At 41.1% G+C, this 21,650-nt stretch overlaps 1 protein-coding gene across 3 annotated transcripts; it reads left to right on the plus strand.

Moving 5' to 3' along the window:
- Positions 1-310: 310 nt before the first annotated feature.
- wipi1 (WD repeat domain, phosphoinositide interacting 1) lies at positions 311-21,214 on the plus strand. 3 transcript variants are annotated; one of them, XM_085785115.1, is made up of 13 exons: positions 311-690; positions 5,404-5,486; positions 9,172-9,338; positions 10,271-10,367; positions 10,480-10,577; positions 12,695-12,787; positions 13,065-13,135; positions 14,322-14,429; positions 15,026-15,190; positions 15,758-15,865; positions 16,006-16,145; positions 17,657-17,757; positions 20,586-21,214. In XM_085785115.1, the coding sequence occupies exons 1-13, from the start codon at positions 599-601 to the stop codon at positions 20,634-20,636; spliced, it is 1,374 nt and encodes a 457-aa protein (XP_085641241.1). In that variant the 5' UTR covers positions 311-598; the 3' UTR covers positions 20,637-21,214. The 3 variants fall into 3 exon arrangements, with proteins under 3 accessions (XP_085641241.1, XP_085641242.1, XP_085641240.1); XM_085785116.1 differs by having other exon boundaries at positions 324-690; positions 17,657-17,812; XM_085785114.1 differs by having other exon boundaries at positions 336-690; positions 5,404-5,484; positions 9,167-9,338; positions 20,586-21,212.
- The last annotated feature ends 436 nt before the right edge of the window (positions 21,215-21,650 follow it).

Raw genomic sequence — 21,650 nt, forward strand, 5'->3', positions numbered from 1 at the left:
GTTGCTATTTGCCAATGAAAATACAGAAATAACTTCAACAAATATTGACTATGTGGCTCTATCCGAAAGAGGCCTTTGTGCCTTTCACCGAAATCCATTCAGATTCTGCAGCAGTGTGTCTGGATACAATTTGTAGCTATTTATTCCCTCTGGGAGGAATTTTTTTTTTTTTTTGCTCCATCACATGAATGGACGAACACAAACAAATCCGTCTACGCCAATGGAAAGGCGCCGTTGTCCACCCGACCAATCAGAATAGGAGGCAACGGCAACATGGTCTAACCATCAGCCAATCACAAGAGACGGAGATGTGAGGTAGCGCGTCAGCTGTTCTTGTTTTGCTTCTCTTTTCCTTCTTCCTACCCTGGGGACTCCGGGGGATCCGACCTCTGCAGGATCTGCGCTCAATCCGCCTTTTGATCCGGCTCGAGCGGGGAGAAACCCGGTCCCTCTGCTTCGTGCCTTCATCTGCTCATCACACGGGCCACATTTCTTCCACATTGGAGCTGTCTTCCGCCGACATCGAGCGAAGAGGAGCAGCCGATCCCAGGCCTCCAATCCAGGGCGGAGGGAGGGAAGGAGGTTGCTGGGAATCGGGATGGAGATCGTGGAGGGGACCGGTGGTTCCGCCGCCGGACCGGACGGACCGGGGATCGGGTTTGGCTGTGCCTCTTTCAACCAAGACTCCACGTAAGCAAAGCAAGCGGGCGGGTAACAAGCAGGCTGAGTCAGCGCGACACGAATCCTGTTTGATTCCTCCCTGAAACTCTAGACACAAATATACACAGCCTCACCCCGAGCTGCACACACACTAAACACACAGCTGGGTGAGAAAAAAAAACACCAGCAGCAGCAACAACAGCAACAGTCCATACAGGGACATGGCAATCATTCACTTTTCATTTGGAGCACAATTCAGCATTCTGTTTTCTCTGCTCTCCAAAGTTCAGGGGCCTTTGTCTTGGCTTTGGGATAGAGACTTGAGACTTTTGACTTAAGTCTGAATGTAAATATGGGATTGGTGACATTGAAAAGGTGGGAACTGCATAATAACCATTGAGGTGCGTTATGGGAAGTGTTAAGCTTACCAGAGACTCAAACTCAAGGACCAACACTGCATTTAAACTGTCCAAGCACAAGAGGTCCGATGTTGTGAATTCAAACACTGACTCAAACTAACGTCTAAAGGTCAAGATGTCCCACAAATGCTTCCTCTTCATTGATTTCGGTTAGGGGTTGTTGGCCACATTGCAAGTGTTGCAATATGGGGGGGGGGGGTCAGTACTGAAAGGACTGAATTCATAACAGCCAGAGTGGCAACAGACCTAAAGCATCAAGTCAGACTCAGACTCAGAAAACTTTATTAATCCCACCAGGGGCAATTGGTTTCACCAGCTTGCATACTGGCACAGTACAAAAACACAGAACACACAATAAATACATAAGGAATAAGTTAGAGTAGTAGTCAGACCATCAGGTGGCAGTCTATGGCAACTGAAGCCATAAGCACCTCGGCAAACGATGTCAGACATGAACATTCACAGAAAAACAGTAGTTTTGCGCACATCCAGTTCTATTTTAGGCCAGGTGCCGGATAGTCAGGGGATCAGAAAAAAAGGTTAAATTTTTTTTTTTTTAAAAGAGAATATCTGCACACTGGATCAAGGCTCTCATATATTTATTGGGTGAATGCAACATTTGATGACATCACACCTCTGTCATTAATTGGACGGGTGGTCTTCAGGGCCATATATGGTATTTGGTGTCTTAAACCTCCAAATAGTGTTCATCAGACTTTATGTAGGCTACTTTGTTGTTTTGTTGTTCTGTTATCAGCTGTTATCTCTCTTTGTGTATACCTTTTAAACACTTGGCCTGTATATCTGTGTACATTGTGTTGTGTAACATTTATTGTACACTTAATGACCTCTGTGCATACTAAGTGGTTTATAATTGCCCATATATGGCCCACCTGAAGCCCGCCTGTCCAATTAATGACAGAGGTGTGATGTCATCAGCCCTTCAGCTCTGGAAAAAATTAAGAGGCCACTTTCACAAATGTTTCTTAAAAGCATCTCTACATGTATGACAGTCATTCTTTTCTTTTCTTTTTTAAACACCAACACAAACACAACTCATTCTACTTAAAGCAGAAGTAAGCAGGATTTTTGTGTTAATATAAGACTTAAATAGTTATATCTTCGACGGCAATCACTTATATAGAGTGTTTGGTCTGAAACACGGGTCTGTCAGTCACTCTGCTCTGCTGTAAGCCGAGGAGAAAACTTTCCTTGTATCCTACAACCTTTATCCAATGAGGAGAGAGAACGGCATAAAGGGGCGGTCCTCTCTGTGTGCAGCCAAGGGATGCGTGTGAATGTGGTGACGTAGGGACGAGGACCAATAGATCCATGACGAGGGCGGGGACTGCTAACTCCATCGGCTGACAGGAAGTTATGGTGCGTTCAGGGCAACCCATAACTCGTGTTTTTCTGACCTGTGAAGTCGTACCAGTTCGATCTGGTACGAGTTCACGGGTCGGGAAAAACACGAGTGGCCGTTATAGTGCACTTTCACAGGCAACAGGTCGGAAAAACACGAGTTACGGGTTGCCTGGAACGCTACAAAGTCGTAAGTCGTGACTTGAAGCCGTAACTTACGGTTTCAAAAGCCTGCCTGGAACGCAGCATTAGCCAAAACGACCGGATCGCTTACTTCTGCTTTAATGAGACACTGATGAGGTCATCACCTGAACCACATCTGGTTTTATAGGAAGATTATAAAAACCACTGCTGGGATTAAACATTGACATTATCCCACAAAAACTGATTTATAAACTCTTCCTGAGTTAAAATATTCTTGCTGTGTTCTTTAGGAATAAATATGAACATGTTTTCTTTGCATTATTATTATTATTCAAGGTCTGAAAAGACTTGATATTTTTGTTATTTAGACTAGTTTAGTCATTTTCTGCCAATAAAAGCTCTAAATGACAATATGTTTATTTCAATTTTGGGAGAAATGTTGTCAGTAGTTGACGGAATAAAACAAAAAAAAAATGTTAATTTTACTCAAACAAATAGTAAAACCAGAGAAACTGATCATTTTGGGAGTGGTCTCTTAATTTCTTCCAGAGCTGTATATGCCTGCTACCTGTCACACCATTTCTCTAGTTGCCTGAGGAAGACATCAACATTCAGACAGATGCTTCATGTGTAATAAGGTCCACTTGTGTGACTGACACATTGCCCATTTGATTAAATGATAAGTAAATTCAAGATAAGAGAAGAAAATTGTGAGTTTTACATGTATTTACCATGCTCTCACTTATTAATCTGGCAGAAAGCTGCAAAACACACACTCATTTTGTTCTACAGCAGCAGTGGAAATATTTTTCACTATATATTGTGTAGTGCTGCAGGTTTCCTCCTGTTAAAAGACAGGATGAGACAGGACAGGAATGAAGGCAGGTGGCCATTATGAAAATGACTGGTCTTAAAAAAAAAGTGTCAGTTTAAACATCATCTGTTTAGAACCATAGTCATCTGAGTCAAGGGCGGCAGGGCAGCGACAGGAAGCTGCAGAAAGTATGTGAGCTTGATTTGAACCTGGACCATGTAGCTCTACAGGGTGAGCCACCAGAGACCTGTTCATTTAAACCACATCTCAGGGTGTTCCTCACCAGCCACAATTATCACTTAGAGCGTATGTGTGAATTTTAACTTACTGAATTTTAAACAAATTCAGCCTTTCTTAACAGCTGATGCAGCCAAAACCTACCTCTTTTGTTTGATCTTTTCTCATATTGGCTATTGCTTCACAAACTGGGCATTTGTAAGCGCTTCAGTCTTAAAACCCATAGAACAGCTGTATAACAGAGCAATTAAGATATACGACAGAAAACCAAACTCCTATCATCATTGTAAGGTTTTGGAAAAGCATAACTTTTTAGACTTTGAAAACTTGACTGTGTTTAAAAATGTTTGTTTCATATACAAGTGCCTACACGGATCAGTACCAGCTCCTGTTAAAGAATTTATCCATAAAAAAAAGTCTCATAGGACCGAGCACCAGATCAGGCACAAGAGGTGACCTTGAGATCACCCACAGAAGAACCACTTTTGGCCAAAATGTTTTATCTATAAAAGGTGGACAAAGCTGGAACAAACTCCCAGTCACAATTAGAGAGAGCAGCACCATGTTCAAGGGAAAACTAAAAGCAAAGCATGGTTACAAGCAAACCAGACATGTGACCACCTGTAACTTGAATATAACAACTGCCGGGGCACCATTTGAGTTTTTATTTTTCAGTTACACAATGTTATTTTGTGTACGTCATTTTTGGTTCTAGAAGTACTTACATAATTACAATTATGTATTAGGCAAGGCAAGGCAAGGCAATTTTATTTGTATAGCCCGTTTTTACAAACAGTTTGTCTCAAAGGGCTTTACATGGCATCGTAACAACATCCTCTGTCCTTAGACATTTCATGCAATATCTACACACTCCTGCTTGTGCAACTGGGTGTAATGGGCATCGTGCAATACAACCTGGCACTTTAAACTGATTAAACCGTGCAATACAACTTGGTACCTATGCACTCCTGCACTTTAGCATGCACTCGTCACTTTAACCCAGCATTTTGCACTTTATCTCTCAGAAACTCTTATGGTCCCCCAACCCATGGAACGTGTTTGTCAAAATGTCAATGTTTTATTTTGTTATAGTCGTCTTGTTGTCTGCATTATTATGTTGTCTATATTATTATGTGTATTGTCACTGTACTGTTTTTTATGCTATGGGACTCCGGGCGGAAATTAGCATTGTTGCTACAATCTGGCACATTTACATGTTTTTATGTTCATTAATGTGCACTGTCCCATCCAAATAAACAAATAAAGAAAAGTAAAGGAGCTACCTTTTTCTTTTTCTTTACTTTATTTGTTTATTTGAATGGGACAGTGCATATTAATGGACAAAAACATGTAAATGTGCCAGATTATAGCAAGGTGCTAATTTCCATCCGGAGTCCCATAAACATAAAAACAGTACAGTGACAATACACATAATAATGTAGACAACACAAAAAGACAAAAAGGCGACTATGACAATGAAAAATATTGACAAACACCTTCCACAGGTAGGGGGACCATAAGGGTTTTGTTCTCAGAGATCAGTGCTGGGTTAAAGTGACGAGTGCAAAAGTGCAAAAGTGCATTAGGTACCTTTGTCATAACAGGTTTCACCACTAGGTAGTGACACGAGTCCATAAACAAAGGAATGTTTGCACTGGAAATACTGAGAGGAACTGGAGATTTACAGATGTACCGTGTGTGTGTGTGTGTGTGTGTGTGTGTGTGTGTGTGTGTGTGTGTGTGTGTGTGTGTGTGTGTGTGTTGCAGGTCACTGGCCTTGGGAACAAAGACTGGCTACAAACTCTTTTCTCTGACCATGGTGGATAAACTGGACTGCATCCATGAGAGTGGTAAATATGGATCTGTATCACTGTGGGGCAAACATCTGTCCACATTTAACTGAGAACACACTTAAAGGGATAGTACAACATTTTGGCAAATTTGCCTTTCACCATAATCCATAGCAGTAGGTGCATCACCTTTAATTATCAGTGCATGTTGTTTAGAGATCGGCGGGGCAGAGACGTGAGCTGCTCAGTGAACACAGTGGAGGTGAACGGTACAGGTCCCCTGTCCCTCATCAGTCTCTGGACAGCCTTGAGATTTGCTTTACTCAAAGAATGTCACTGAGAGACATTGTGGCTTCCTGTCAGCCTCTGTGGGAGTGTGGGGCTTTTCCATGCACTGAATGACTGGCAGCATAACCTCAGCCTCACTCTGTTTCCTTTTGATGATCATCTTGTTGGTGTGTGGGTGGGAGTCCTGACTCAATCACTCCAAAACACATCTGTAAACTTAGAAGCATCATGTTTGTTGGAAGCACTGCACTGACTCATTTGAGTTTGTATTGTGTATCAGCTGTTTTCTGGCCTTACCTCTATGTATGGTGTTCCTCACTGCTTAATGGTCTGAGGGTGTTCTTTACCTTGGGGTGATGTCATTCAAATAAAAAAAAAGTTAAGCTCTGGGGAAAAAAAAGTCATTGAATTGAAACTCATAGTACAAACAGTGAGGTGATAGTTAACAGTGCTTGCAGTTTGATATAATGGATATAATTATAATGGTGCTTCATAGGAAAATGCTTTTTAGCTGTATAGATTTTTTTGGTGTTGTTCTTTTGAGTACATTTCATTTCATTTATTGGATCTTCATTAGCACCAGCACATTAGCATAGCTATTCTTCCAGGAGTCCAAACAAAATTGTCTATTATATTCTTCCAAGTCCATCAAGGAAAAAACAAAACAAAAACAGCTAATTCAGTCACAACACATAGATACATACAGTAGACGCAGACATACGTATAACACAAGACACAATACACCACTTTGTACAATACAATTAAGAATCAGTAAATACATGCAAGGGGAAAACAATATAGCAAAACATACAAACAGATACCAAAATAGTAATCTCACAGGGCAGGGAAGACAACAGGCACTACATCATATAGCATATACCAACTCCTTCATGTGCACCTGCACAATTTAACTACTGCAGCTGCAACATTAGAAGAAACTGTTTGAACAAGAATGTTGACCTCTCTTTATTAACACAATATAAAGTGGCAACGAATTCCACTCTAGGATGGCTCTGAACAAAACAGATTTCTTCATCACATTAGTGTTGGCTTTAGGCAGATTAAACCTCCCTTCAGCAGCATGTCTTGTTGGATAATTATGTCGCCTCAACTGATGTGAGAACAAACAATACAGAAAATTTGGAGACTTATTTACAATAATATTCCTGAGCAAGTTCAACAAAACGTAAGAGCTTCTTTGGGCGACAGTTAGCCAACCCAGTTGCTCATGCATATGTGCTACATTGGTTCTGTAGGAGCACTGTAGTACACAGCGTGCTGCTTTATTTTGTGCCACTTGTAATTTATTTAGATCCTTAATTGAAGCACTAGACCAAATTGGAAAACAATCATCTGTGACAGAACTAATGCATTTGCAACTTGTTTGGCGATATCTTGTGGTATAATTTTCAGTGGTGGAAAGTAACGGAGTAAATGTACTTGAGTACTGTACTTAAAGGGATAGTTCAACATTTTGGAAAATTGGCCCATTGCCATAATCGCTATAGTCATAGCAGTAGGTTCGTTACCTTCAATTGTCGGTGTAAGCTATTTTTAGAACGGAGGAGTGGAGCGGCAGGCTGCTCAGGGCTATGCTATGGAGGCTAAGGGAATTTCTTGGTTTTCCTCATCAAACTCATCAAATACACAACCGAACAACTCCAAAAGGCTGTCGTGGACAAGTTGTGAGCTGCACAATTACCACGCTATGAGATAATAATGGAACGTTACGAAACGGAGCCGTTTTCGAGGTAAATTCATGCAAAACCGCTGATGCGTGTTGCGTTCAGGGACAATTTTTCAGCAAGCAGACTCTGTATTTACCTTGAAAACGGCTCCGTTTCATAACGTTCTGTTATTATCTCATAGCGTGGTGGTTGTGCAGGTCACAACTTGTCCACGAAAGCGTTTTGGAGTTTTGGGATTGTGTATTTGATGAGTTTGATGAGGGAAACCAAGAAATTCCATTAGCTCCAGTTTCCGCTCCGCTCCTCCGTTCTAAAAATAGCTTACACCGACAAATAAAGGTAACGAACCTACTGCTATGACTATAGCGATTATGGCAATGGGCCAATTTGCCAAAATGTTGAACTATCCCTTTAAAGCAGAAGTAAGTGGTCCGGTCGTTTTCGCTAATGCTGCGTTCCAGGCAGGCTTTTGAAATCGTAAATTACAGCTTCAAGTCACAACTTACGACTTTGTAGCGTTCCAGGCAACCCACTCGTGTTTTTCCGACCTGTTTTACCGGTGAAAGTCACTATAACGGCCACTCGTAACTTCCGACCGGTGAACTCGTACCAGATCGAACTGGTACCACTTCACGGTCGGAAAAATACGAGTTTCCTTGAACGCACCATAACAGTCCTCGTCCCTACGTCGCCACATTCACGGCGTTCCTTGGCTGCACACACAGCCCTGCATGCCGTTCTCTCTCCTCATTGGATAAAAACTGTAGGATACGATAAATGTTTTCTCCTCGGCTCAGAGCAGAGCAGAGTGACTGACAGACCCGTGTTTCAGACCAAACACTCTATGTAAGTGATTGCTGTCGGAAGATATAACTATTTAAGACTTATATTAACACAAATATATCACTTACTTCTGCTTTAAGTACATATCCAGAGGATTTGTACTTTACATGAGTATTAGATTTCTTTGGTACTTATTACTCTTACTTGAATACATTTCCAAGACAAATATTTTTACTTTTACTCTAGTTAATTTCTAGAAAGGCTGAAAAGTACTGGTTACTTTCAGGTCTGCTCTTTTTTTTTTCTAAAATCCTATTGGACACAAGCTGTGTTTGTCAAAGAAGGAAACCCTAACCCCTAAAAGCAGCACATCAGTGCAGCTGCTTTCAAAGAGTTCATTCTCAGAAACAAGAGTTAAAAGGTCCTTAAATTCATTTAGAAAAAATTATAGTAATTCATTGATGTGAAAAATAAGAAATGTACTCTTACTCTCACTTTTACTTAAAGTCAATTTAAAAGCATGTACTTTTGGATACTTAAGTACCTTTAAAAGCAAGTACTTTTTTACTCTTACTCGAGTAACATGTCGACTGAGCTACTTTTACTTGTAACGGAGTAAATTTTGACCAGTAGTATTTGTACTCTTACTCAAGTACTAGGGTTGAGTACTCTGTCCATCTCTGATAATTTTTAACACTCTTTTTACCATTGAGACCCACCCCTCTTCCCATTTTATTCACAATATAATATTGTGTTGAGTTTTGACCATGTTAAATGTTGATCAACAGTTACGCCTAGAAGTTTAGTGTCATAAACTTGTTCAACAGGAATATTAATTTCCAATGCCAAGGAAGGTTCACCACTCAGCAAATACCTTGACCCAATCACAATAGACTTAGTTTTTCCCACATTCAGGACCAGTTTGTTTTTAGTTACCCATTTAGTTGATTGAGTTGACTGCGCTAATCACAGTTTTTCCCCTGCAGAGACTCCAGATGTCTACATCGTGGAGCGTCTCTTCTCCAGCAGTCTGGTAGTTGTGGTGAGCACCTCCATGCCACAGCGTATGAACATCTACCACTTTAAGAAGGGGACAGAGATCTGCAACTACAGCTACCCCAACAACATCCTTGCTGTCAAGCTGAACAGACAGGTGAGCTCATTTTCAACCCCCTGCTAATGAGCGCACGCACAGGCATTTTCAGCAGGGTGGGGGGCAGTTATTTCAGCACTTACATATATAGAGTGCCTTTCAACAACAAGGAAGGAGCCTGTTTGACTGAGAAGTTAGTAACCATTAGCATTAGGTTCTGTCAGTAGGAGCCATAAGCATCATAGTGACTTGAAAACACATATGGATGCAACATTATAAGAGAAATGCATGACTATAACTGTTATTTTAGTTCAGGCAGATAATCAGGACAATTTAGTGATTTACAGATATTTATTGGAACTCACAGTTGTAAACCAGTCCAATCCCAGACATACTGAGCAGTCTGATCATTTAAACATAACGCTGTTACACACTGGACAAGCAAGACGATGGATAGAGGTATGTTCCTGTTGGCCATTTTCATTGGTATGTTTAACCCTTTAACTGAAAAACCAGTTCAAATCTTAATGTAACATTGTCACAGTAATGGTGGCTTGAGTGTAGGACAAGAGCAGCATGGATTTCTTGGTTTCCCTCATCAAACTCATCAAATACACAATCCAACAACTCCAAAACGCTCTGGTGGACAAGTTGTGACCTGCACATTCACCACGCTATGAGATAATAACACAACGTTACCAGACACAGTTGGTCAAATCATGCAAAATCGCTGATACGCGTTCCCGTCGAGGGCAGTCTTTCGGCAAGCAGTCTCTGCATTTGCCTCAAAAACAACTAACAACTTGTCCACGAGAGCGTTTTTTAATCGTAATACCATGATTATCTCTCTGACAATAATCGTACAAAGAAAATCTATAATCATGACATCCCTATTGTGTTTGAATGTTGTTTTAACACATTTCTAATGAGTGGGATTTCACTGACATGAGCTAAATGACTCATGATCACCTGACACCTGTTGTGTCTTGCAGAGACTTGTGGTGTGCCTTGAAGAGTCCATTTATATCCACAATATTAAAGACATGAAGCTGCTCAAGACTCTGCTCAACACTCCGTCCAACCCCTCAGGTAAGACACACCGTGTAGTACCAGAGATAGGAGCTGTGGGGAAAATGCTGATTTTCAGGGCAGTTATTCTTTATTTTTATTTTTTTCTATATGAATATTTTCTGTCCTGCAGGTCTCTGTGCTCTGTCCATCAATCATTCCAACTCCTACCTGGCATATCCCGGCAGTGCCACCATCGGGGAGATCATAGTGTATGATGCCAACAATTTGGTAAGCGACATGAAAAAAAAAAGTGTTGTGCGACTGTACCATCTGTCGCCCTCAGTGTATTGGCTTGGACAGTAACATTTTGTGTAGCCAACAGTATGGGTTATTACGGAAGCGTATCACATTCACTTGAGTAATTTATTTTTTGGTTCTGTTTTTTTGAATAATTTTTTCTGACTAATTTTTTTCCTGTTTTTCGGGGTATTTTTTTTCTGTTTTTTTCAATTTCAAAATCCCGCGAGAAGCTCCCACCTGCAAGTAACGTTTAACCGCTAACCCCTAACCAAAAAATGAATTACTCCGAAAACAGGATTTTGTTTTTGTTTTTTATTCAAGTGAATGCAATATGCTTCCGTAGGTTATCGAGCTGGTGTTGTAATGTCCTTAGATTCACATTGTGTAAGATCTAAACATGACTAGAAATTGAGGTTCTATTACAGTAACTAGGACATGTGATACAAGCAATGGGGTCTTTTGTGAGAACACCTTTGTTGCTACACACGTGTGTTATTTTCTCACAGGATCCAGCTCTCATTGTTCTGCTGTTGGCAGGTCAAACTTATAATATTCTTAACTTTCACCATGTTCAGATCATCTCAGGTTTCTTTTTTACCTGGAAATGCAGCAGTAGACCCCGGTCACACGCTGACTGTCCATGTAAACTGAGCCAGGAAGAGAACGCCTCCCTGTGCTCTCTGTTGCTTCATCTGGCATCCAGGATTCAAACAGTTCAGCTTGTTTCTGTCATGACACAGTATTGTTCATGGAGTCACATGAAAATACATAGGCTGCATGCAGGCATGTTTGCAGAATAGATACATAATAAAAACTATGCATTTAAAGTTCACACCCAAGGAACACATGGGAATATTTTATCTATAGTACCCAACATCACACATTTACAAATTTGCCTAAAGGTTTCTAAACATCTGGATGGTACATGACTCCTGTGTCTTAAGACCAAACTGTCAGAAAACCTTAAAAGGAGATATGTTTAAGATCAGGAATGAACTGACACTGTTAATCCAATCCACTTTATTTATATTGCACATTTTCAAAACTAAAAGTTTATCAAGGTGCTGCAGTGATTTACATAAAAGACATAGAGCCCAAAATGGTAAGAAAACGTAAAATAATAATAATTTAAAAAGAATAAAAAAGGAATGAATACATTTAAAAATAACAATAAAAAAGGAATAAAATAAGAGCCATTAAGAGCAAACAAAGGACAAACAAGAACAGAGATCACACAACTCTCATGCTGAGTTAAAGGGACAACAAGGAGTTTTGGAAAGCGAAGTGTTCTCATACTACATTTACCATGAGCCTCCGCGCGCACGGTGAAATTCTTGGACCGGCGCAAGACGGACGTCTTGCCAAGAATGTTTTCATTCATCAACAATGAAAGTCGGAGGTTTGAAGACGATCACATACCGTTGTAGTTCCGACCATAAACGGCGATTTGGCGGCGTTATTCTCATGACTCGCCGGGCAGCGTCTGAGAAACCGAAAGTAAGGAAACGCTGGTCGGCAAAACGATATATTTATCGAAAATGGAGCCATTAACAAGTGTGGGTAGCGTAGATTCATCCACATTAACATGAGACTTTTTTATAACCAAATAGAAACTCCTCGTTGTCCCTTTAAAAGCCAAGGAATAAAAGCAAGTTTTAAGACGTGATTTAAAAGTAGGTAGGGTGGGGGACATCTTTATTTCTAATGGTAGCTCATTTCACAGTTTAGGAGCCGCCACAGAAAACACCTCGTGTTTTTAATCTCTTAGGGATGAGGAAGAGGAGCTGATCAGCTGACCTCAGAGATCAGAGTTGACAGTGTGTGAAGGATCCATGGTGATGATGAAAACATCTACTGAAATGAGCACACTGATCAAATAGCCTATTCTATCCTGTAGTGTAATACCACTTTGTGACACTAGATGCTGTGTGAGCCAGTGTATCTATCTATCTATCTATCTATCTATCTATCTATCTATCTATCTATCTATCTATCTATCTATCTATCTATCTATCTATCTATCTATCTATCTATCTATCTATCTATCTATCTATCTATCTATCTATCTAGTAACTGTCCTTCTTTCTGTGTCTTGGTCATTTCAGAGCACAGTCACAATGATCCCAGCTCACGACAGCCCTGTGGCAGCTCTCACCTTCAACACCCCGGCCACCAAACTTGCCAGCGCCTCAGAGAGAGTAAGAAAGACCCACCAGAGACCACCCTCTGTCCCAGGTCTCACACAAACTGTAGAAGAAGGAACAAGAGCTAGTCCCACAGTGGCAGGCCATCCAGCCAACTCTGTAGTCTTTTTAATGCTGTGTATGGTTTCAGAGAATGAATCCTCCTTTACTTTCCTTCCATACCACCTCAGGCCATACTGTGTGATTTCTTTGACTGATAGGCTACATTTCCACGGATCATTCATCATTCTGCCAGTTCATGTAAACAATAGTAAATATACTCTGTCTACAGGGCACTGTCATCCGAGTGTTCTCCATCCCAGAAGGCCTTCGTCTGTTTGAGTTCCGCCGGGGGATGAAGAGGTCAGACTGTGTTCATATCTTGGCTCTTAGTGCCACTCACTCATATGATCATGGGGTTGCAGCATCACTGGCTCCCTGTTTATGCCAGACTCCTGTGGTCATTACAGTAAATGCAGCTTTTAGGATTTCCATGATGATGGTTTCCTTTTTTCAGCCCCAGAGGATGAGGCTCATTTCAGATATTTCTGTCTTTGCATCTTGTGCCATCTTCTTAAGTCTTTGCGTGACTATTCCTCCTCAATAGTTACTCAAGAAGAACGTCTATCATTAAGTTAGAGTGCCATGCAGACAAATCAGCATCCATGTATCACACTTTTTGACAGCGTAATGCCTGATTATTTAGTGATCTGTGTTGGCTTAGATCCCATCAGTTTAAAGGGATACGCCAACATTTTTTTTTCATGTCTTGCCTCACTCCCGAGTCCATGACCAGCAGATAGACACCATCCTTTCGACTGTGCGTGCAGTAACAAGGGAGATACGGGCAGAGCTGGCGCACCGCTAATTAGCTTAGCTCAAACGCTGGAAGTGTATGGGTAGTGTTAGCCTGCCTCCTACCCCAGCCGAAATCAGTCCGAAGCTGATTTCATTATAGCTCTAAACTCTGTAAATATATCACTTTATCACATGTTTAGGTGAGAAAGTAGCCATTTAGATCAGCAGTGTGTCGTTAATTTGTCTAAATAGCAGCTGTTTACAATTTTGTTTGGACGAATTCAGCGCTACTCAAGCTAGCCGTTGTGAACAACGCACTTCCGGTTACTTTCACAAAATAAAACACCCGTTGCCCTTTACATACAGAAAACCATGACGATACAATTTGTGCTTTTACTTTGAAATAGGAAGCTAACCTACCCTCGATGTATAGCTTGAACCAAAATAAACCGTCTTTGCTTGAATTGATTTTGAATGATTTTGGCAAATACGATTACAGGCTGTAGGTGGAGCCAGTGGAGTTGGATTTTGTCCTAAATTACTCAATCAATGTCCGACTATCAGAATATAGTGACAGTTCCAGCAAATATGACTGAATAATTGTTACCAACTGAAGCTTTAAGGCTGACAGACTGGCTTTGTGACTGATGAGGTCAGAATTCTATGATAATATCTCACTAATGGGGAATGATAATTATCCACGCTGTATGTATTTTTTATGTTTATGTGTGTTGTGGCTTTCTGTCTGCAGGTACGTCAACATAAGCTCTCTGTCCTTCAGCCATGACGGCCAGTTCCTCTGTGCTTCCAGCAACACAGAGACGGTGCATATCTTTAAACTGGAACAACTTGGACCAAGGTACACACTTACACACGCACCTACTCCAACTATGAAGGAGAACCTGTCAGTCAATGTCCACTGCAAGGTTATAGTTTTAAAATTTTCATTAGTTTTTATTTTTATTTAGTTTTTCAGTTTGCTTTTTTTCGGTTTAGTTTAAGTTAGTTCAACAAGTGATTAAACAGTTTTAGTTTAGTTTTTATTTTTGAGGAATTGACTAGTTTTTATTTAGTCTCAGTTTTAATTTTTCAGGTTTTAGGAGAAAGCCTCTGTCAGACCTCTGAAGATGAACTTTTTCCCCTTTAGTTACATCCCATAATGTTCCCATCAGTCCTCACCACATTACATCACTCTTATCTACCTGTGGGTCGTACTCCAAGTTGTCCCATATTTAGCTGTGGCATTTTCTTCGTGCAAATTTAGACATCTCTAAGAAAACTACAACTAAGCTGATGTTATCTGACATTCATTTTAGTTAAATTGGCTTTTTTTTTTTTCAGTTTAACTAAATTATTTTTTCACTGCTACTTTTAGTTTTAGTCTTAATTTTAGTTTATTATAATAACCCAGGATGACGACCTAGGTTTGACATGAGCTTGTTGGTCCGTCCACAGTGGAGGCGACGAGGCTGCCACCTGGACAGCCTACATGGGGAAGATGTTCTCAGCAGCCAGCAGCTACCTCCCTGCTCAGGTATCTGGTATGATGAGCCAGGACCGAGCCTTCGCCACCGTTCACCTTGTCTCATCTGGACAGAAGAACGTCTGCACCCTGGCAATGTGAGCCACTCTCTGCTCTTTAGAAATTAGGGGCTGCACTCTGTCAAGTTGTCATTGTTTTTTTTTTTTATTCTTTTTTTTCCCAAAAAAGAACCGTGGATTACTTATTAGGAGCCACAATATGAAAACAACACACTAAAACACTTACAGTTCTAGACAACAAAGACTCATAATTACAAATTAGACATAATGTATGTAAATAACAAAAAAAAAACATGAATTTAGCCCAAACATAAATATATAGAGACTGGTAATATACACAGATTCCAGGATAAAAAGAGAATCATATGATAAGTCAACTAAATTGGACCACAGCAATAGCTTTAGACCAATTGAGTATGGTTTCAGGTCTAGCATTATTAATCCTGGCTGTTGACCTTTCAAGAAGACAGTCATTAAAGACAGTCATTAAAATTGTCATTATTTATGTGTATGTGTGTGTGTCTCAGAAAGAACCTGTTGTCTGATAAATCTGATACCAGATCCGATAGAAGGGGGGGGGGACTGGAATGAAGTCCATGTCTGTGATCCTAAAAGCTGTAACAGAAACTCAACCTGATGTTTCAGGATCCAAAAACTTCCACGGCTGCTGGTGGCAACGACCAACGGCCAGCTGTTCATCTATAACGTGGATCCACTGGATGGAGGCGAGTGCACACTGGCCCACAAACACAGGTGAGGGGTTATGAATTATGAGCGACACATAATTCATAGATCTGTTTCTCGACAATCACTGCCTCATTCACATCCAGTGTTCTTATTTCAGTTATTATTGAAAGCATTCATAGTAGCATTTGCTCTTCTTACTCTCTCAGGCTCTTTGGTGTTGACGATGACCAAGGTGAAGAAACCGAGTCAGAAAGCTCCGAGGTCACAGGGCCGACACAGACCTGTCCATCCTATGCTGCAACAGCTGCCTTACCAGCGTCTGGACCGGTCACTGCAACCCTCACTGGTTAGTGGTCACTATTCTGACTTGACTTCTGTGTCTTGCTGTCACTTCATTTTTGCTATCTTTCATAATGTGCCATTAATTGCGCCATCTATACATTCTGTTCTTGGCACGTCTTCGCCCCTTCTGTACAGGAGCTGAGAAAATGATCACTAATATTAGTCAGTAAAGCTGTTTTTAACTAATGCTGATATTTTTCATCATAAAGAAATATGTGTTTTAACTGTCAATCTGCAACAATGGAGCTTGATGAGGAATTACCAGTATCGGGTGTTTAGAAAAGCTCCCTATTCTTTAAAGGGACAACAAGGAGTTTGTATTTGGTTATAAAAAAGTCTCATATTAATGTGGATGAATCTACGTTACCCACACTAAATATATTGTTTTGTCTATCGTTATTTTTTTATTATTATTAGTGGTGGAAACGCTGGACAAGCCGACCAGCGTTTCCTACTTTCAGTTTCATGGACGCTGCCCGGCGGGTCATGGGAATAACGCCGCCAAATCGCCGTTTATGGTCGGAACTACGACGGTATCTAATTGTCTTTGAACCTCCGACTTTCATTATTGATGAATGAAAACATTCTTGGCAAGATGTCCGTCTTGCGCCGGTCCAAGAATTTCACCGTGCGCGCGGAGGCTCATGGTAAATGTAGTATGAAAACACTTCACTTTCCAAAACTCCTCGTTGTCCCTTTAACTTCGTCTTGGCGACTTACAAACATCAGGAACGTGAGGGGAAGCACAGACCAGATCAAGTGACCCACTACGGCCCTGATACCCAAGAGTTCTTATGCTGCGTTTGAGACAAGTTCTTACTTCAAAGCGTTCGAGATGCACCAGATCAGAATAACCAAAAACATGGCGGACCAGGATAAACTTTGAATTTAAAGGGCTTCATGTAAGGCATAAAAACATTAGAAAAGGCACAAAAACAATTTAAAAAAGAATGTTTTAATGTACTTTAGCATTTAAATGCATTTTATTTTCTGTTTTAGCATTGACTGTGTGCCTCTGCACAGGTTAAGATGGTTGTGTGCTGTCAGACAACTGATTCTCCGTTGGAGCTCCAACTCCGAGTGCACTTTTTCAAGTCAGAAAGATCCGAGTTCTGACTTGTCTCGAATGCAGCATTACAGCAGCTAGAAGCCCCTAATGCATAATGTTATCTTTTCAATGTAAAGTATCTCATCGTTAGCCTCATAGCATAATTGCCTAAGTCATTTTTTGGCCAAATTGAGATATCTGCCTAACTTTCCTCTCCTACCACTGCTGCATCACCTTGCCTTATTGGCTATGTCCTCAACCAATCATAACACTTTTTAGAGTCCAAAATCCCTATCTGCCTAAGTCATCTTTTTGACTTGCTAGAAATTGTGTTTTTTCTTTTTTTCCGAAAATGTTCAAATATGACTTAGGCAATTATGCTATTAGGCTAACGTCATGTTAAAATGCTGCACGTGAAACATGAGGGTTGTTCTTATGGTTTGTTTGTCTCATGTGTTTGGATCCAGGCTTCTCTGAAGACGGTGGGGCAAAGAAAGGCGAAATCATTCCAGAACACGAGTTTGCTGCTGGACCTGTGTGTCTGGACGATGAGAATGAGTTTCCTCCCGTGAGCATCCAGAAGTCTTAACTGTCAGCTACGTATAGCTAGATCTGCTACAACAGTAATGTATTAGCATCAAATCCTCCACGTTACAAACTAACTGCTTCTCTGTGGCAGACTGGTGGCAGACTAACCTTGCTCACTTTCACATCAAAATCAATCTTCACTGCTTAGGCCTGCTTAACTTTGAAAACTAAATTTTTGCATGAATGACTTGGATCATTTGCATCAGAATCTGATGGCTGTAAATACACAAATCAGCTAAATGTGGGCTAAATACTAACTATCTTTTATCATATCATCATTTAGGAATGATCTGTATTCCTGAATAGATTTTTATAGGGAAATTCCAACATCCAGAAGAGAAGCCGTGTGGACTGAGCTCAGAGAGCTGCTCACACCAGACATCCTATAATGTGTCTGAGGTGAAGCAGCTCTATAAGGAGGAATGGTCCAAATTCCTACTGAACATCCAGCTGTGATCAGCAGCTACAAGAAGAGCTGGTTTCAGAGGAGGTTCAGCAAGTTATCATAGCCAAATCAGGACTGTGAATGTTTGATGGCCCAGTTCAATAAAGACATAAGACAAGATCAGCTTAACTGCACTGTGCCTGTCTGCGTATGGCCTAGATCAGAGGTCTTCAACAGGGGGTCCGCGACCCCTAGGGGGTCCGCGGAGGTACTGCAGGGGGGTCGCGAAAGTTTTGGTTGAGGGAAAAAAAATATGAAAAAAGATATGGAAGTTATGAAAAAAAAGATCCATTGTGAATATAGGGGTGTTCCCTGCATCTTAACATCAGATTTTTACATAAAAGTCCTTTGTTTTCCTATAATATAGGTGTCAGGGAGCCTTTGTATTGTATCTGATACAAACACGGCGCACCGTCTCTCTCTCACTCTCTCTCGCTCACTCCCCCCCACCCCCCTCTAAAATCAGCCTGATGGCGGGCGGGCGCGCACACACACACACACACACAAACACACCACTGGTGCTGTGACACTCGGTCCCTGAACTGTCGGCTACACAACACAACGATGGGACTTTAGTTTTCATTCTCCATACACGTTCGTTAATTCACAGCACACACTCATACGACGGTGACATTTACGCGCGCCCCCACGTCTGCTCATAGCGCAGCAGTAATGAGGCAGCGTCAGGCCGTCACTGAAACCGAGACATGACACGGCGGGCCCGGTGGAAATGTTCCCAGAATCAGCTCCGGTGACCGCGGTGCTGACGACTGGGGGTGAGTCGCGAGCGTCATATGTCTTGGTAGAGCGCGGCCGCGTCAGCGACCCTCCGACAGTCCCATCGCTGCGTGTCAATCCCCCCTCTCACTTTCTCTCCGCGTCCCCGTCTCTCTCCAGCTGCCCTTTCAAAATAAATTCATAAAAAGCCTGAGAAAAAAACAAAGAAGAGGAAACACTGCTTTGTTTTCTCTGTCTTTTTATGGTTTAGTAATTCTTTCATTGGTGCAGTAGCAGCGTTCAGTTACCACAAGCATAGTTGTGACCTGTTGTGATCATAGATGGCATGGCATATATTTTTTATGTAAGTCCCTTTGAAATATAGGAGTCCCATGACCAGCCAAACTCCTAAAAAAAAGCGTGATTTATAGTCCAGATTATAGTACTTTTGGCATATGGCACCAGGGCCGTTGCTAGGAATCCTGGGCCCCCTGAAAGTATACTAAAGTGGGCCCCTGCCCCCTGACTTTTCCACTTTTTTTCATAGACTACGTATCTATTATAATTTGTTATTTAGCCTACTTTGTTTTGATGCTAATGCAGCATTACTATCTAGTATCAATCAGGATCTTATGCAAAATAATTCAGTCATACAAAGATTAGACTACTGGGGTTTTTGTGGGCCCTACTGGGCGCTGCGCCCCTAGAATTATCATCACCTTTCTCCCCTATACAACGGCCCTGTATGGCACTACAGGACCAGTTAAATATAAAACACAATTTTATACAATATATATAAGTAGGGGGTCCCCGCTCCATCTCTCCATCAGTTTGGGGGTCCTTGGCCTGGAAAACGTTGAAGACCCCTGGCCTAGATGAAGATCGGATCACACTTTATGACCAGTCAATGCAGAAATGCAAGTCATTCCAAAGGGTTCACTGTCTTGTTGCTGCTGGAGTTGATGAAAGCACATGTGACAGAAATGTATCTTGCTTGGTTCCTGTATTTTCTTTTCAAGGGATATTTCAACATTTTAGCAATTTTGCCGATTGCCATAGTCTTAGGAGTAGGTTCATTACCTTTAATTGTCGGTGCAAGCTGTAGATCGGTGGGGCAGAGATGTGAGCTGCAACTCCAAAACACTCTTGTGGACACTATGAAATAATAACGTATAATTATGTAACATTACAACATATGAAGCAAATACTCAGAACTACTTGCGTTTGAAATCACTCCACCGAGCTGCTCTGTCTGGGAATTTAGTTTCAGCTACGCATTTGCCTTGAAAACAACTCCGTCTCGTAACGTTCCATTATTATCTCATAGTGTGGTGAATGTGCAGGTCACAACTTGTCCACCAGAGCGTTTTGGAGTTGTTGGATTGTGTATTTGATGGGTTTGATGAGGGAAAGACAGAAATACCATTATGCATCCGTAGCGTTAGCTGAGCAGCTTGTATCTCTGCCCCGCCAATCTAAAAACAGCTTGCACCGGCAATTAAAGGTAACAATACTGCTATGACTATAGGGGTTATGGCAATAGGTGAATTTGCCAAAATGTTGAACTATCCCTTTAACTGTACCAGGATCTTCATTTAACAAATCTTGTCGACTGAACTAACAGGTGTGTCCGTGTGTCTTGGTAGATTAACTGGTGCCGCGACGGGACTGGAGGTGGCCAGGGGAGACGCTCATGAAAGTGTAGAAGGACAGATGGACAAAAGGACAGACAGGCGCCGGCAAGAGATGAACAGCAAAAAAAAGTCTTTCAGGGTGCCAAGTTAATTTTATTTTCTCTTTAAATGAAAAAAAAAGAACATTAACATTGAAGTTGACACAGCAAACAAGTCACTGACCAAGAAGTAGAGGTCAAGTCAGTTCAATAAGCAAACATTTTATGAAAATATGAGGTGCATGCTGGAGCGTAAATATAACCACATTTTTTTATAGCTTCATTACTTGACGAATATTTTATTAAGTTGCATTATTGTAGCAATATTGTTATTTTTTCTCATAGATAATATCTAATACTGTATTACAAATAGTTTTTGATTTTTATTCTGTATTGTATTTTAATGCATTGACATACTGTATATTAAATGTGTCTGTGTTTGCCTTCTGCATACACGTCAGGAGGTGTGTACGTACTGTATGTTTGTTTGCACCTATTATCATTTGTAAAAGAGTAAAAGTATTTTGCTAATTGCACAAAACCAAAACAAGTCAAAGAAACAAAGAAATAAACTCAGTATGGAGGAAGAACAAGCCTATGCAACGCAAAGAATCTGTCTTGTTTCATGTCATGTTTGTTTTTCATGTGTGTATGTACCAGAGGTTAGACACATGTCACAGGTCAAACATTTCATAACATTTACAGCCTCTTAAAGATGTTCACATGTGAAAATTGCATATTATGTTGTCCATACACTGATACACTGACCTTTAGACATTGTGTGACTGCCCACATTCAGGGAGCTGTGACAGACTAATACCTGGGTGTGGATGTTGAAACCATTAAGCCCAGGTAAGTGTGGGTAAGAAGGACATAGTGCAAAAACCTACTGACCCTGCGCACACATACCTTCCACTAAGCCTACCCAGTGTTCTACCCTGCTGCCTGGCCCTGAGGCTGATGAAACACAACATTATTTAAGAATGTGCATCATGTAAACCAGTGGTTCCCAACCTTTTTTGACATGACAAATTTCTGG

The sequence above is a fragment of the Trachurus japonicus genome, chromosome 8, assembly GCF_045865225.1.
Source record: "Trachurus japonicus isolate A0001 chromosome 8, Traja_1.0".
NCBI classification, from domain to species: domain Eukaryota; kingdom Metazoa; phylum Chordata; class Actinopteri; order Carangiformes; family Carangidae; genus Trachurus; species Trachurus japonicus.

Excerpts from the sequence above, each read along its gene's own strand:
- wipi1 (XM_085785114.1), top strand. The coding sequence starts at position 599 with ATGGAGATCGTGGAGGGGACCGGTGGTTCCGCCGCCGGACCGGACGGA. Across the intron at positions 5,485-9,166 it reads CTGGACTGCATCCATGAGAG|TGCAGAGACTCCAGATGTCT; the intron begins TGGTAAATATGG and ends CAGTTTTTCCCC. Across the intron at positions 10,368-10,479 it reads CACTCCGTCCAACCCCTCAG|GTCTCTGTGCTCTGTCCATC; the intron begins GTAAGACACACC and ends TCTGTCCTGCAG.